Source organism: Drosophila miranda, chromosome 3 (genome assembly GCF_003369915.1).
Source record: "Drosophila miranda strain MSH22 chromosome 3, D.miranda_PacBio2.1, whole genome shotgun sequence".
Taxonomy (NCBI): Eukaryota; Metazoa; Arthropoda; class Insecta; order Diptera; family Drosophilidae; genus Drosophila; species Drosophila miranda.
The window spans coordinates 25,239,517-25,255,140 of record NC_046676.1 but is presented as its reverse complement, the minus strand read 5'-3'; the positions used below and the strand labels follow the sequence as shown (position 1 = coordinate 25,255,140).

At 47.1% G+C, this 15,624-nt stretch overlaps 1 protein-coding gene, 1 long non-coding RNA gene and 1 other non-coding gene across 10 annotated transcripts; all 3 read right to left on the bottom strand.

Annotated features, from left to right (window-relative positions):
• Positions 1–6,483: 6,483 nt before the first annotated feature.
• On the bottom strand, positions 6,484–7,568 carry LOC108160336. The gene is made up of 2 exons (XR_004472553.1): positions 7,030–7,568; positions 6,484–6,970 (listed from the first exon to the last, which is right to left on the bottom strand). It is a non-coding gene; the product is annotated as an uncharacterized LOC108160336 (transcript).
• A 1,360-nt stretch (positions 7,569–8,928) lies between these two features.
• On the bottom strand, positions 8,929–10,909 carry LOC117188130. Of its 6 annotated transcripts, none has more exons than XR_004472477.1 (3): positions 9,673–10,909; positions 9,257–9,624; positions 8,929–9,161 (listed from the first exon to the last, which is right to left on the bottom strand). It is a non-coding gene; the product is annotated as an uncharacterized LOC117188130 (long non-coding RNA). The 6 variants fall into 6 exon arrangements; XR_004472481.1 differs by having other exon boundaries at positions 9,257–9,942; positions 10,010–10,909; XR_004472479.1 differs by having other exon boundaries at positions 9,257–10,257; positions 10,374–10,909.
• Positions 10,910–11,092: 183 nt separating this feature from the next.
• LOC108160573 (lysophosphatidylserine lipase ABHD12) lies at positions 11,093–14,629 on the bottom strand. 3 transcript variants are annotated; one of them, XM_033391480.1, is made up of 6 exons: positions 14,499–14,629; positions 14,097–14,203; positions 13,589–13,625; positions 12,818–13,015; positions 12,328–12,446; positions 11,093–12,268 (listed from the first exon to the last, which is right to left on the bottom strand). In XM_033391480.1, the coding sequence occupies exons 4-6, from the start codon at positions 12,901–12,903 to the stop codon at positions 11,238–11,240; spliced, it is 1,236 nt and encodes a 411-aa protein (XP_033247371.1). In that variant the 5' UTR covers positions 12,904–13,015; positions 13,589–13,625; positions 14,097–14,203; positions 14,499–14,629; the 3' UTR covers positions 11,093–11,237. The 3 variants fall into 3 exon arrangements, with proteins under 3 accessions (XP_033247371.1, XP_017150148.1, XP_033247372.1); XM_017294659.2 differs by lacking the exon at positions 12,818–13,015; XM_033391481.1 differs by lacking the exons at positions 12,818–13,015; positions 13,589–13,625; positions 14,097–14,203; positions 14,499–14,629 and adding an exon at positions 12,552–12,775.
• Positions 14,630–15,624: the final 995 nt, after the last annotated feature.

The window sequence follows — 15,624 nt, the reverse complement described above, 5'->3', positions numbered from 1 at the left end:
TTGTGTTTTGTTGTTATCTGTGGAACTGTAAATGTTTTAAAATAAATGTTTAAACCGGGAAATGAACAATATGTGCCAAATAATTGCAAATAATGCAATCTAATCAACTGTGATCGGCGCCGTAATACAGTGAAGCCAATAAACTCAATAAACTCTGGACCACGCAGCAAAAATCTAGCTGCAATAAAAGAGGAAAGGCTACTGACGCAACTGGACCAGGCCACCACCAAACGGACGCACTTGCTCCAAAACGACCCAAAATATGGATGTTATGGACAACTCGGCAAGAGAATCATCAGCCGAAGCGGGTGAGTTGGAGATGGACTCGCCAGAGAGTTCCCAGAGTTCCTTGGGAGCGACGGTTCTGGAATTTGAGCGTCGCTTCCTGGACAGGAGCCTATATGTTAAAAAATTCCCGCCAATCCCACCAAAAACTGACGCTAGTACACAAAAACAACAACCGCCATCAAAGACACCGACAAAGACGCAGACAAAAATTGCTCCCAGAAGCGAAAGCGCAACGGGCTCCAAAAATAGCGGCGCATTCGCTCTCACCAAAGAGCATTTAAATGCACACAATAAAAACAAGAACTACGCCCATATGTTTTCGCGCCAAACAAACGAAACAACTCACTCAAGCATCATAGAGAGCGACGCTTGCGCTCTCTCAGCATTCGAACCCTCGGCGCAAAAACAAAATGAAGTCGCGTCACTTCAAGCCCCAAAGCGTTTGCCGCCAAACATGCACACACGCACTTATGACAAAAAGAGAGATGCTTGCTCTCTCCCGCCGAAACAAACCACAAACACGAACAGCAAACCAAACGAAGCTACCCTGACCTACGCCAATACCAAAACAAAAACAAACACATTGACTTATGCCGAAACTATAAACGGCATACAGCAAAACAATGACCAGCAACAGCAACAACGTTTGACGACAGCTAAAAGCACCAACACTAGCAGAAGCAGAAAATGCTTGCTGCCTACATTGACTCAGGCGGACGCACACAATGTAAAAGAATGGCTAAATAATGTGCCTCCGCTGTTGGATAATGAGCCGCCCTCGCCCCTGCCCCTTACCCCTATAGCAAAGGCCAACTTGACTACAAATTCGTTTCGCTCGCCGCTCAAACGAAGATGCGCGGCGATGGAAACGGATTCAGATAATGACGACTTTACCTGCCTGACACTGGACACGCCTATGTTTAAGAGCCAATTTGCCAAAAGACTGCATCATGAGACCCGACAGATAGAGTCAGACCAAGAGTCGCCGACGGTTGGTCAACAGTGTGAGGTCCAACAACACAGGGAGCCACAAAGGATGGAGTCTGAACGTCAACAGATGGAGACGGACAACCATCAGCCGCAACATCAGCCAGACATTAATACAAATTTAATTCAACCACCAATACGTAGCACCAAGGTCCCTACACTCTTCCTGCCCCTGGTGTCTGCAATTGTACCCCTCCTAAATAAATTGACCATCAATCCAAATGTGGGGAAATTTACGACGAAATCCATGGCCAACAGTGGACTCAGAGTCCAGTGCGATGACATGGCAACATACAACGCCATACAGAACGCCCTTGCTGAAGATAGCACCCAACTCCATACACACCAGCCGCGCAGCGACAGGGGCTACCGTGTAATAGTGCGGCATTTACACCACACTACGCCAAGCAGCTGGATTACTGAGGAGCTGGAACGGCTGGGATTTACTGCCCGGTTTATCCGAGGATTAAAGCACCGTTTTAATGGGAGGCCTCTAAACATATTTGAGGTTGAAATTCAGCCCAAGGCGGATGGCGGCCATGAGGCAATACTTGCCATTAAACAACTGGCCAACCAATGCGTCTCGGTAGTGAGACAAGCCAAGCCACGCGACCCAGCTCAGTGCCATCGGTGCCAGGAGTTTGGCCACACAAAAAACTATTGCAGACGGCCATTCAAGTGCATGAAATGCGCAGGAGATCACCCCTCATCAGCATGCAGGAAACCCAGGCAGGAGGATCCTAAATGCGCCAATTGTAGCGGCAAGCACGTGAGCTGCTACAAGGGATGTGCCGCCTACAAAAAGGCTCGTAGACAGCTAAGGGCAAATAGGCTCATCGGTGAGCAGCAGAGGCAGCAGTATCAACAGCAACGCCAGCAGCCACAGCAGCCAACTGACCAACAACGCCCACAAACTCAGCAGCCGAGTCGCCAATCCCAGCAACAACAACAGCAGACAGCAAACACAGGCACCAGAGGCAATGGCAGGCCTTCCTACAGCAGGGTGTTGCGGTCTGGGAATGCTGAGCAGCTGCAGCAGCCACGCGCGGCAGAACGGCAACAGCCGAAGAGCAGTCGTCGTCCTTCCCAGCAACAGCAGCCCCATATCCACGCCCCCAAGCAGCAGCAGTCATCTCAAAAGAAGCGGCCACAACACCAACAGCAACAGCAACAGCAGCATTCAAGCGGCAGACAGGGGGCCAAACCAGCAGCACCAACACCAGCTGCAGCAGCAACGCCCAACACCCGCAGGCCCTTGTATAGCCGAGGTGCGCAAGCCAATCCGGCCGAAAACCATTTGGCCAGGATCCAGCAGAAGCTAAGGGATGAGCAGCAGCAGCAACAAAAACAAAATCAGCAGCAGCGCGGACACAATTTGGGTCGGCAGCACCAGCAGCAGCACCAGCATGCCAGCGCGATCAACGGGTGCAGCCAACTCCTAAACGTTTCCAGACACCGAGAAATCCTCAGCATCAGCAGCAGCCAGCCATCCAATGCGATGGCAAGTGTGTGGAAATCTTAAAAGAGTACGCCGTCAAAATTGAAAACTTAGAGAAAAGACTGCAAGAACTTACCACATTAATTACAAACCTGACGGAAGCAAAGGGCAGTGGCTCAGCAGTGGCCAATCCTCCAACACAGACACCAGCAGCAGCACCAATACCTACAAGACCCGCCGCCAATACACAACCTGACGCCGCAGCCGTATCGGAGGACTCTGATATGGACTGCGAAGCACTCAGCGAAAAAAAAAAAAAAAAAAAAAAAACCAAAATGTTCCCCTTAACTGATAGTTTACACTTAAATTTAATTTTAAAGTCAAGAGTATTACGCTTTAGCTCTACCCACTCCCTCTCCCCCCTCTGGCTAACGGACTGTTGCCAAAGTGGAGATATTTTCCCAAAAGATGATTGCGCCGGCAGCACTGCCGGCAGAGGAGAATTCTTGGTGGGGAAAAAAGCATTGTATTTGCTGCCTACGGCTGCTAACAGCAGCTTGTAGACAGATATTTACAAATATTATAAGATACAGCCTCAACAAATTGTACCTAAAATGCTAGACTAAGTATTGGTATAAATAAAGTCCCCATAGCGTAACGTAACACGGCTCCCCTAACCTGCTGGATCAGGCCAAGGCTCGAGCTGGGTTACGTTACGGTATGCTAGTTACGTATCGCCGCTGCTGCATACGACACACAAAAAAAAAACTTTTGTTCCCGTCCACATCGTAAAAAAAAAAAGAGAATAAAAGTGCCAATAAATTACATTAAACACAAACACACACACACAGGAGACTTTTCAATTAAAAAAAAAAAAACAGGCAGCAGATCGCCAACACACAAACCAACAGCCAGCCATGACCAGAGGAATGGCCAGACGAGGGTCAAACAGACGCCACAGCGACGGCGGCAGAGCGGCCCGCAGAGGCGCCCTAGCAGCAGCAGCAGTAGCCAACAACACCAACACAAACACCGCCAATAGCAGCAGCAGCAGCAGAGCCCTCGGCGCAGGCGCCAATACCAACGCCCCAGCCAATGCAGAGCGCCGACGCCACAGCCATCCAGCGAGTGAGTACCCAGCCATTGCCATGGCCGATATATCCACGGCCACAGCCACTCCCCCCTCGAGCCCCATCACATCAGCAGCAACAGCAGCGCCAATACCAACTGCAAATCCCGCAACCCCGCCAAATCCCAAAATCCCGCCAAACACAAAGGGAAAGGCCGAAAAGATTCCACTTTTCCCGCCTCTCACACTCTCGGACTGTTCGGGAGTAACGGGAGAGGGGGGAGAGGGAGAAGACGGAGGAGAGCCGGCAAGCCGACACGCAAGATCGGAGCGCCAAAACGGCCAAAGGGCCGCCACGCACACACACACACACACACACGACCGGATCGAACCTGTTGCGAGTCGAACCTAGTTCGAGCTCGAGCGGCGGGGCGATCCGGGCCAATGCTGAGCCGGCACCAATACCACAAATCCCACCAACACCAAAACGACGCCGCGCCCTCATCGACAGTGGGAGCGAAGATGAGGATGAGGGTGAGAGGAAGCAGACCAGACGACGGGGCCGCCATCACCAGCAGCGGCAGCAGCGGCCGCCAATTGGGAAGCCGAAGAAGAAAAGGCAGACACTGGAGGAGCTAGAGGCTATTGTCCAGGAGCAGTTGAGGCAGCACGAGCTGAGGGAGCAACAGCAGAAGCAGCAGAAACGGACGGCAGATGCAGCCAACACCAACACAGTTGCCGATCCTGCCACTATGCCGCAATCTGCACAGCCAACACATGCCCCTGCCCCTGTCCCTGCCTCTGCCATTACTATAAATGCCAACAGGCAGACCCACAGTCATCACCAACATCGACAACAGCCAATACATAGACAATTACCAGCCATTCACACAGACAATACCACAATTAACAATAGAAATAATAATGACGCCAATACAAATACACCTGCCAATACAAACACCACCACTGCCATCACCATCACGAACACCCCTGCCACTCCCACCGACGATGACATCCGACACGGCGAATTCGGGCATCAGCCCAGCCAGGAACGTGGCTTGAGGATCCTCATCCGAGGACTCTCCCACTCCATGCCGCCGGATTGGATCCGCAGCAGTATGTTGAACGAGGGGTTCACGGTTCGGTTTGTAAGGGTGATCACCGATCGATTTGATCGCAGCCGCCAACTCAACCATTTCGAGGCTGAGATCGCCCCCAAACCGGACCGTGGCCAATGCGGGGTGTTAAAGCTGCGACGCCTGGGTGGGAGGCCCGTCACGGTTGAGAGACTTGGAGTCTCCCGTGACCCCGCCCAGTGCCATCGATGTCAGGTGTTTGGCCACACCCGTGCATACTGTAGACGAGCTGCTGTCTGCATGAAATGCGCGGGTGGACATCTGACGACGGAGTGCAGCAAGCCAAGGGCCGTCAATCCCAAATGCGCCAACTGCCAGGGCGCCCACATCAGCGCCTACAAGGGCTAAATATAATTAATATGTTTATATGTTGTAAATGTATGTCAATTATCGTTTATTTTACCTTGTCTGCATCAATGTATTTGTTGTAGATGTCAATCCTGTTGTTTCTGTAGTTTTTGCATGTCCGTAGATAGTTTGTCCATAGTTTTAGTTACTTGCCTGTGATATTAGGATTAAGTTTTTGTAAATTAATGTAGTTTTCTCTGTAGTTAATTGTAAATTTTCGTAGTTTTCTAATTAGTTTTACCTTCTTACTCTTCTTCCCAACCTATCTGCCATTCCCATAATTCCCCCCCTTGACACGTGGTATTACAAAAAATACCACGCAAATACCAGACTTTGACCGATAACACACCAAAAAGCCATTTCAAATTCAAATTGCATTTATCAATGCCGGTGTGTTATCGGTCGCAAATTCGGCAATTTACGCCCAGCCATTTCCTCACCCACCCCCCCCACCCACTTCAAATGCCACCAAAGACCAGATGAGGTTGTGCAGGAATAAAATGTACACTGCCATCCTTCGCCACTCTGCCAAATGCCCCAATAAAGCCATTTAAACCGCCCACATGATGCTATGCGGTCGACTCTACGGAGCGTCTCGCGCCCGGACGTATAAAGTATCCGGGCGGTTATACGGGTGCAGGCAAACTTTCCCCTTCCCATCCCATCCCATCCTTGACAACAGAGCAGCCAATACACACAGCACAAACATTAGACACGAGCCACTAATCAGCAACAACACGAAGCAATCAGCCACTAAAACAAACCGCCAATGCCAATTCTCCGTGCTGCTGCCCTCGGACTACTTTCATCTCACTCAATATTGGGGTGAGTGAAAGTGGAACCGGGGGTGTGAGCACCGGTAAATGACGATCGGCGATCGGGCCATTCGAGTGTGGAGGGGAGAGTGTGGGAGTTGGTGGACATATGAGTGTTCCACCATGAACCTCGTCCGCCACTCTCATCTCGTCCACCCGCTCGAGAGGTCGCGATCGTCGGACGTGCCAAAACCGTTTCGTGTCTTTTTTCGTGTCGCCGTTTTCCGTTGTCTTGCTGTTGTGCTTTGTTTTCTTTTTTTGTGGTGTCTGTCGTGTGCCGTGCCGTGCCGTGCCCCCGCTGACATGACAACAAGTCCCTCCCCCCACTCGACAAACTTTCTGCTCCCCAATAAATGTCATTAATTTTAAACGCCAATAAATAACATTAACTTATAAAAACACAAACCTAACGAGAAAGTATCCCAACCATGTTAAGAGTAGTGGTTCAGCTGTTAAAATAACAGTTTTTAGAAATATTTGTAAATGCGTTAAAATGTAAAAACTGCGAAAACAAATAAAATTAGCTGAGGGTCACTGTGGCCAATCAGTCTTATTGTGCTCGCGCCGTCGACACACAACCCCAAAAACATCTTCCCAAGAGGACTTCAACTCCGCGTTCTCATTCCCCACCATCGTGTGCGTCTTGCCAGTACCCGTCTGTCCGTACGCGAACACCGTGCAATTCTAGCCGCTTAGCACCTCTTCGATCAGGGGCGACACCACCACCGCATAGACATCGCATTGCTTGGACTCGGGGCCGAAGCTCCGATCAAACGTAAACTTCTTCGTCAACTTCGAGTCGAGGGTGTGGCGTGTGAGGATCTCGCGTGGATTGAGCACATCCACAACCTCTGCGGAGCGTATGCATCGCTCGCGTGCATTCAGCGGCCTGCAGGGATGGAAATCGTACTTATTGGGCGATCTACTACCCGTAGATGGGGCACTCACCTAACGCGCACATAGACCTGAATGTTTTGATTCGATTTGCGTGCCTGCCACAAAACTCAAAATTCACTTTTTAGCGCGTAAAAATGATGCCACCCAAAATATGGTGTGAAACTTTTGTTTCCAGCACTTGGAAATGTACACGTTTACTCTTTTCAACTTGGTGACAGCTAAATAAAGCTGTTGGAATACGCCTATTCTCCAAAGTGGAGAGATTTCCCCAGATTGACGATTGCGCCGGCAGCACTGCCGGCAGTGGAGAATTCGTGCTGTCCAAAAGCATTGTATTTGCTGCCTACGGCTGCTAACAGCAGCTCGTAGACAGCTATTTACAGAATATTTATGGTAAACTACAGCCCTAATAATTTGTATTTAAAATGCTAGAATAGTATCTGTACAATAAAGTCCCCATGGCGTAACGTAACACTGGCTCCCCTATCCTGCTGGAACAGGCGAAGGCTCGAGCTGGGTTACGTTGCGCTATGCTAATTACGTATTGCCGCCGTTGCATACGAAAGACAAAAAAAAAAACGCCAGCGCGCACCGCTGACGCCACAGCGACGGCGGCTGCAGCCGAGCTACACAAACACCAACACAAACCACCGCAAATCCCCACAAAAAGGCGCCAAACCCAAAAGGGAACGCCGAACCGACGCCACTCTCACGTCAAAACGGGTGAGGGAGAAGGCGGAGGAGACCGATCAAGCCAACGCCCAGGCGCGGCATGCCATGGAAGCTGACACAAGCCAACCAACAGCCAGAAATAATCCCACACACACACACAAACACAAACGCTACTTCGTCTGTGTAAAGTGCGGTGGTTTCGTCCACCACTCCCAGCTAAATGCGAAAATTGCGGCGGTTTAACAACTTCTGTCAACGCGGCTTCGTCTGTGTAAAGTGCGGTGGTTTCGTCCACCGCACCCAGCTAAATACGCAAATTGCGGCGGTCCGCACCCAGCTAAATGCTAAAGTTGCGGCGGTTCGCAACCAGCCAACGTGATGCTGACATGAGGATCAGCCTTGCGCCGCCACTTATATGGAGCCCGCTCCGAGGACAGGAACGGACTGAGAAAACGCAATCCATTGTAAAAGAGAACACATGTTAATATTAAGTCTAGTGTTACCTTAACTTTCTTTACTCAAAATACTTGCATGAAAAAATACCGAATACCTACAACTAGTGTTACCTTCCAATCGCTAAGCTAAAAACATTGCAACTACATGTAAAATGTAAAATATGGCATGTATTATTTGAATTTATTACATATACAGATAAGTAGATGGCGTATTGGAGTGGTGGCGCTGGAGTTCCTCATGTGGCGCCAAATGTATAATGTAAGAACTGTTAAGGATGAAACTATCGTCTGTAAGGCAACACAATAGCCCTTACAAAAAACATGTTAATGTTAAGTCTAGTTTTACCTTAACTTTCTTCATTCAAAATACTTGCATAATAAAAAGTTAATTCCTATTTGTAAATAAAGCTTCAGCAACATATTTTTGTCCAGTATTTTTGTATATTAATATTACCTTAACTCCCATGTAATGTAAAATGTATAATGTAAAAACTGTTAAAGATAAAACTATCGTCTGTAAGGCAACTCAATAGCCCTTACAAAACACATGTTAATGTTAAGTCCTAGTGTTACCTAACCTTTTTTCACTCAAAATGCTTACATGGAAAAATACCAAATACCTACCATTACTGCAACTAGTGTTACCTTCCCATTTTTCAGCTAAAAACATTGCAACTACATGTAAAATGTAAAATAAGCAGTTGGCGCCAAGAAATTTTGTTAAATATGCTAATTTAAGAGTATAAATGCAAATAAAACGGTTCTTTCTTCTTGACGGCCCCTCTCCCCCCTGCTAATGCAAGGTGTGAAAAAACTGGTCTGCTTCATAAAGTTAGTCTTCCAATATTGTTCACACGACAAACACACTTCCAAAAAAAATTCAATAAACGAGCCATCAAAAAAAAAAAATTTCCAGCCGGTTTCTACACATTACTTATCTCATTCTCAGAATCACGGCAGATCTAGAAGACAGGGAGGAAATTGAATCAGTGCTGCAAAGTAGCGATCCACCAGACGAACAAAAAATCAGACCTTTTACCATCAACGAATTAAAATCTGAAATCAAAAAACTTGAGTCAAAATAGTCATCTGGGTTTGATAATATTGATAGCAGTGTCATAAAAGTCTTACCGTTATCTGCCGTTTCCTACCTTATGCTAATATTCAAATCTGCCCTGCAGATTGGGTATTTCCCAAAAGCTTGGAAATGTGCCAAAATTACAATGATACAGAAGCCAGGAAAGCCGCCGGATAAACTTCAATCATACAGGCCTATCAGTCTTCTAACAGAATTCTCAAAAATATTCGAGCGCCTTATTCAAACACGTCTCTTTGAAGAACATTTTGCCATGGCCATACCAAATCATCAATTTGGCTTTAGAAGTCAGCACTCCGCAGAGAAGCAAGTCGGACGAGCCACACAATTTATCCTCAGGTCTTATGGACAGCAGCGACCTTGCTGTGCTGTCTACATGGACATTCAGGAAGCTTTCGATAGAGTCTGGCATCAGGGTCTTCTCTGCAAAACCAAAACCATAATACCGGACAAATTATTCATCCCACTCACCAGCTATCTTATGGACAGAACCTTCAAAATCGTCTGTTGTGGGAATACCATCTCAAGCCAAAAGCATGTAGCTGCAGGAGTCCCGCAAGGCAGCGTCCTTGGCCCAGTGCAATACAACGTATACACTGCCGACATGCCACAGCCACAAATAAGCAATACTCAAACGCAACTCCTAGCAACTTATGCAGACGACGCGGTCTACCTGGTGTCTGCTTTTAACCCACGACATGGCAACGAATCCATGGAGAGGCTTCTAGCTGACGCTCACTCCTGGTCAAAAAATGGGGAATTACCGTTAGTCTCACAAAAACTGCACATGTCTTGCATTCACTCTCACCTGCGCAACAACAGACTCCAGCACCTACGGTAGCTGGGCAACACTTACCCAAAAAAACGGTCCTACCATACCTTGGCGTGCAGATGGATGAGAAGCTCAACTTCAACAAACATGTAGCTGCTGTAGTCAGAAGAAGCAATCTTACCCTGCACCTGAAAGTCCTTCTCTTCAAGCAACTGGTTGCCCCAATATGGCAGTACGCCATGCCAGTCTGGGGACCCCTAACATCTAGCACGCAAATGGACAAACTGTAAAAATTACAAAACAAAGCACTCAGAACAATCACAGGCTAGACGCGAAAACTGGCGAAGAAATCCCTTCTCAACTCATAATATGGAGATCAGTCGCAATAACACCAACGCACCAAATCCACATGTAAATTAAAACATTGTAAGCAATCTACACAAAACACAAATTAATACTAAGATTAGTATTACCTTAGCTATATCCAACACTGTTAAATTACCAAATAGCCATTATTGTAACCAATGTTACCCTGCCATTTAATAGCCATGTCTGCCACTACACATATGTAGTTAAGCAGTAGGCGCCACAATTTTTGTATAATGTACTATTTAAAAGTACAAACACAAAAAAAGCAACTTTCTCAGTTTTGTTCGAACAGTCGAACACATCACAAAATGTGCTCTGGCAGACAAGACGTTGCCAGAGTTTAACACCAAATACAACTCCACGGAGCAGCTGATCATGGCCAACATCGAGCTGCCCTTGATCGCCAACATCAATCAATTTTGAGCCTGGTAGAGCAGCGTGCTTTGCCGCGGCTCATAACGTTGCCATCGTTTTCACAAATTATTATGAACTATTGCTTGTGCTATGTTTTTAGGATACTGGCAGCGAAACCGCCTGCGAAGTACCGAAGTCAAAGCTGCTATTCGCCTTTGCAGTGAATGTGATTGTGTATTAATTATAGTATGGGTATGGTTTAGGTTTAAATCCCATCGCTAATGCGCATAAAGGGCGAGGAGAGTTTGGAGAGTTAAAAAAAAAAAATCTAGTTGATGTAGTTGTAAGAAATCTCTAGCGTGTTCCGGCTACTTTGAACTCAAAACAATCGGCTTATTTTTTGTTTCTATCCAAATGGCTCTTTTAATTTTCTTGTACAATGTGAAGAATTTGGAACGTGCTGTCGGTAGAAAACTAAATTAAGACTAACTTGTGTATAGTAATTAAAATAAATAAAGTGGAGGGGGAACTCCTCTCGTGTCTAGTAGACGGCATTGCGATAGTTATCCACGAAATGCTGCACCAAGCCGGGCAGCTCGGGCGCCCGGCACAGATACTTGTGGCCGTACCGCTTGCTCCGGTCAAAGCGGTGGAACTCCACGGGTCCCCACGCCCTACTCCGGCTGTCGAGGGCGATGCGGTACAACTGGTAGCCCAGGTGGAAGGGCACTACCACGTCGTCCTCGGCGTGGATGATCATAATGGGCTGCGGGAACTCATGCACGTGGATGTCCGACTCGAAGCGCAGGCGGTTGCTGTACATGGGTCGCGAGATCGCGAAGTCGAACCAGGGCAGGTGCTTGAAGATCCTTGAAAAGGGGTGGAGCCGGATCTCGTCTCGGATGTTGGTGAACGGGCTCTCTAAGATGACGCCGCGTGGCGCCCGCTCTTTCAGATGGGCCAGCCTGGCGCACATGTGCGTGGCCACGCCCGTGCCCAGAGAGTGACCCCATATGATGACCGGATTGGAGGTCACATTCGCTATGTACTCGTACACCATCATGGCGTCCCGGACCACACCCTCCTCCGTGGGCGAGACGGGATCCGAGTCGGCGTAGCCGCGATAGTCGAAGGACAAGACATGGTAGTTGAGGTTCCGCAGCAGCTTGTACACCTCCGAGCGGTGGCCGCTGCCCCGGGTGGCCGTGTTGCCGTGCAGATAGATGACTACGGTACCGCCGGGCATCCGTAGTAGACGCTCGAAGAACAGCTGCTGGTTCTCGGGCACGATCGAGGGGAACTCCGACTTGATGGCCGGAGCCAGGCGCCTGAGCTCCTGCTCGTAGTCGTCGTCCCTGCGCTCATCTGTTACGATGTCCTGGTCGAAGGCCTCCTCCACTTTCAGCTCCCGCTTGAAGCGGCGAACCGCGTTCCTCGGCAGCACGTGCCACACTCCAATGCGCACCCCATCCTCGTCCGATTCATTATCCTTGACGGTTATGTAGAAGTTCCGTGTCGCGTAGAGTCCGATGCCGGCAGGATTGGTGAGGTCGAGGCCCTTCGGGTAGGTGACTGCAATAAAGAGTATTGGTCTAGCATTGTCTCCTGGGGTGTGGTGGGTCTCTACTTACTGAATGTGAGGAAGAGGATGCCGCGCTGGAGCGTCACCGAATAGCGGAAAACCAGTGGCAGCACCACCAACACCAGGATGAAGAACAGCAGGCATACTTGCAGGCAGCGCAGGCCCACCCTGTGGAGGAAGAGGTGTCAGTGTGCTCCCGTGTGATCTCAGCTTGCTTTCATTTCATGATGGAAGGACGGGGTGATTGTGATGACTACAAAGGGGGAATATTACCACAAGACGAGATACATAAAGTGAAGATGAAAGTTGGCAATGTGGATGAGAGATGGAGTTGGTACAGTGGGAACCAGCGGAAACAGAATACGGAAGCGGAGCAGAGTCGGCGGTTCCCGAAATGTCAAACGTCACGATGACAAATATAAATAACGAGAAATCAGGGGGTTTTGTTTATACAAATGGAAGAGGGATACGATACGTTTACAACATCTAATCGAGCCGGGGGGACTCAAGATCGGTGCGAGGAGCTCGATGATACTTACAGCCCAATTAGCCAACTAATGAAGATCGCTCCGGGAATGATTGTAGCATAGAATATTGTGTTTATAGTACTATAAAGCCCACTCATTGCTTTCGGTCACTTTTGCTCTAGTGCTTATGGGAATTAAGATATGTTTTGCTCGATTCGATTCGGTTCGATCGGGAGTTAACGGATTCGAATGATTCTGACCGGTTGCGTACTTGAATTATTATCGTGTAATTATTTTGACGCGTGGGGAGAGAGAAGCAAACAGATTTATAGATTATTAGTTTGTTATTTGTGGGGTTGTTGTTTAGGGAGGTTGTCCAAAGTCGTCCAAAAGCGAGAGGCATGCATGGCGCACCGTGATAACCGAACCGAACCCGTGCGTAGCACAAACTGATCCCCATTCTTTTGCCAAAAATCCTTTAAGGCCAACCTTTGTACCCGATTTGATACTGCCGATAATGGCGATGGGTGTCGACGCGGGTATACGTAGTGTGGTGCAAGTGGAAATGGATGTACTTTAACGATTATGTATATATGTATGTTTGTTCATATGAGGTCAATGAGGCAGTGAGTAAGTGGTGAGGCAATTTGATAATAACAGTCAAAGCAGCCGAGATATCAACGAAATACGACCGTGACTAATGACACTACTACGGATCGGCTGCCGCGCGAGAGCAGGTTGAAATCATAAGAGAACACAAACGGATTTCGTACGGCTACAAGCAAACTACGGAAACAAATTAATCGGGAGTCGGTTAGTGGGGACAAACACACAGGGATTCACCTCTTGAAGAAATGCCGCCTACGCGCAAAAAGCATAGCTGCAACGAGTGAACAAGAGAGTAGAGAGAGAGAGAAAGAGAGAGCGTTAGAAGTTTGCCAGTTCTGAAATTCAAATTCAAACAGCCGCCAAGAGCGCAAGCGATATCCACAGCCGATAGGCATGTCTGTCAACTGTCAATCGAGTGATCGAGAGAGGGAGATGGAGGCACTAACGGATCTGCAAAAACTTTATTTTTGATTAAAAATAATAACTATTCGCACTCGCGTGAATGAAGCGCGTAGCGTTGTGTGTAGCGCGTCTGTTGATACTGGAGGAGAATGACGAGCGTGGACCAGTCCCCCCCCCAACAATTTTCGAGCTGATCGCTTGCCTTCCCCGCGGCTGCTGTGGACTGGGATTGAATTGAACATGAATAACACATTTAGTTGGGATGCACTTGTGGCCAATTAATGCCTCAATTACCGCCAAGTGCCGGTTAAGTGGGCATATGACGGCGACTCGAACTTACCGAGTTATATCTGTCCAGTCCGTGGAAATGAGTACTAAGAAAATGCAATCACTGCGGTGCGTTCGTCTGATTAGGTAATCCCTCTAATCCAGCAGCTGCATGGCGGCCTGCAAGTAAATGAAAAACTGTTTTCAACACTTTTGACGCGTGGTGGGATGGGGGTGTGGTTGTGGTGCAGCAGCAGCTGCAGTCTATGTATCAAGAAACCCCACATTTTCGCCGGGCCAAGTGGAATCCGTTTATGTGGCAGAGGAAGGGAGGGGAGTGGCTTTCACTACGCCACCCATTGATGGGGTTAAGGGCTTTACGACATTGTCTTTTCAAGGACTCTTAATGTGCACTGCCATTTCACTCAATTTATGTAATAAAATCAAAGGATAGCCGAAGCACTTGTGTTCTCACCACATACGCTCCAGGATTAGCCGAGATGTATTCCAATTGCCAGTTTGTGCTGATTCCAGGTTTTAAGCAATTAACTAATTAACATTTGATTTTCAGAACAGCTGATGCCTAGAGATGTGTAAATTGCGATAACTGAGAAACGCAATATTAATCTAAATGGAGCTGCCACACTGCAGCTGTCTTTTGGCGCGCACCACTCGTATCCAGTCGATAGTATCGAAAACCGAACTTGAATCCGGTAAGGCTCTCTTTTAACCGGTTGACAACAATGAGTCCCATTCCATGCACACATACCCTGGGGGAAATGGATATGTTATAGAGTTGTGAATATGTTTGTCATCCCAGGCAAAAACAATTTATTTTCAATATATTTTAATATTTTTCAATATTATTTAATATAATTTTCAATATTTCAACAATATTTTAAAGCTTATTGTCTTCTTGTAGGGACCAAGAATAGGTATCAGGATCGAGATATATATAAAAAACACTCATCATATACATGAATATGTCTAAAAAATGTCAATTTGAGAAAAGGTCTTTATTAGTTACGTTTTATCTTCATATCAATATTTACACTTTCATATACAATTAACAAAATAGGGTATACAAAGGCCTATACTAAGGCTTACACGCAACATAGCGATCGTTTTTTTGTTGAACTTTTTCGTTTAAACCTTTTTTTTACAATAAATACAATAAAAGCAAGGATTAAAAACTATCCAATCTTGTAGAAAATTTATTCATCAATGGGATAAAACTATGTGGGCATTGCTGAGAGATTTAGTTAGTCAGCATTATTCAATGGAATATCAAAATTGAGCAATTTCCTCTTTCGTTTTTTTGTGTAACCCATTTCGCTAAATCCTTTTTTTGTTTGACCATTTTCGCTAAAACCTTTTTTTACGCAAAATGCAATAAAAGCAATTATTAAAAATAAGCCAGTAAATTAGAAAATAGATTCATTGACCGAATAAAATGATGTGGGCATGACTAAATGATCTATATAGCGAGTATTATTCGACGGAAGATCTAACTGAGTTAGCAAATCTAAATACCAGTAAGTGGCACTCCATTCTCCATTTAGTAAGAGTATCCCATGCCAATCCTCCAATAGCAATGTGGT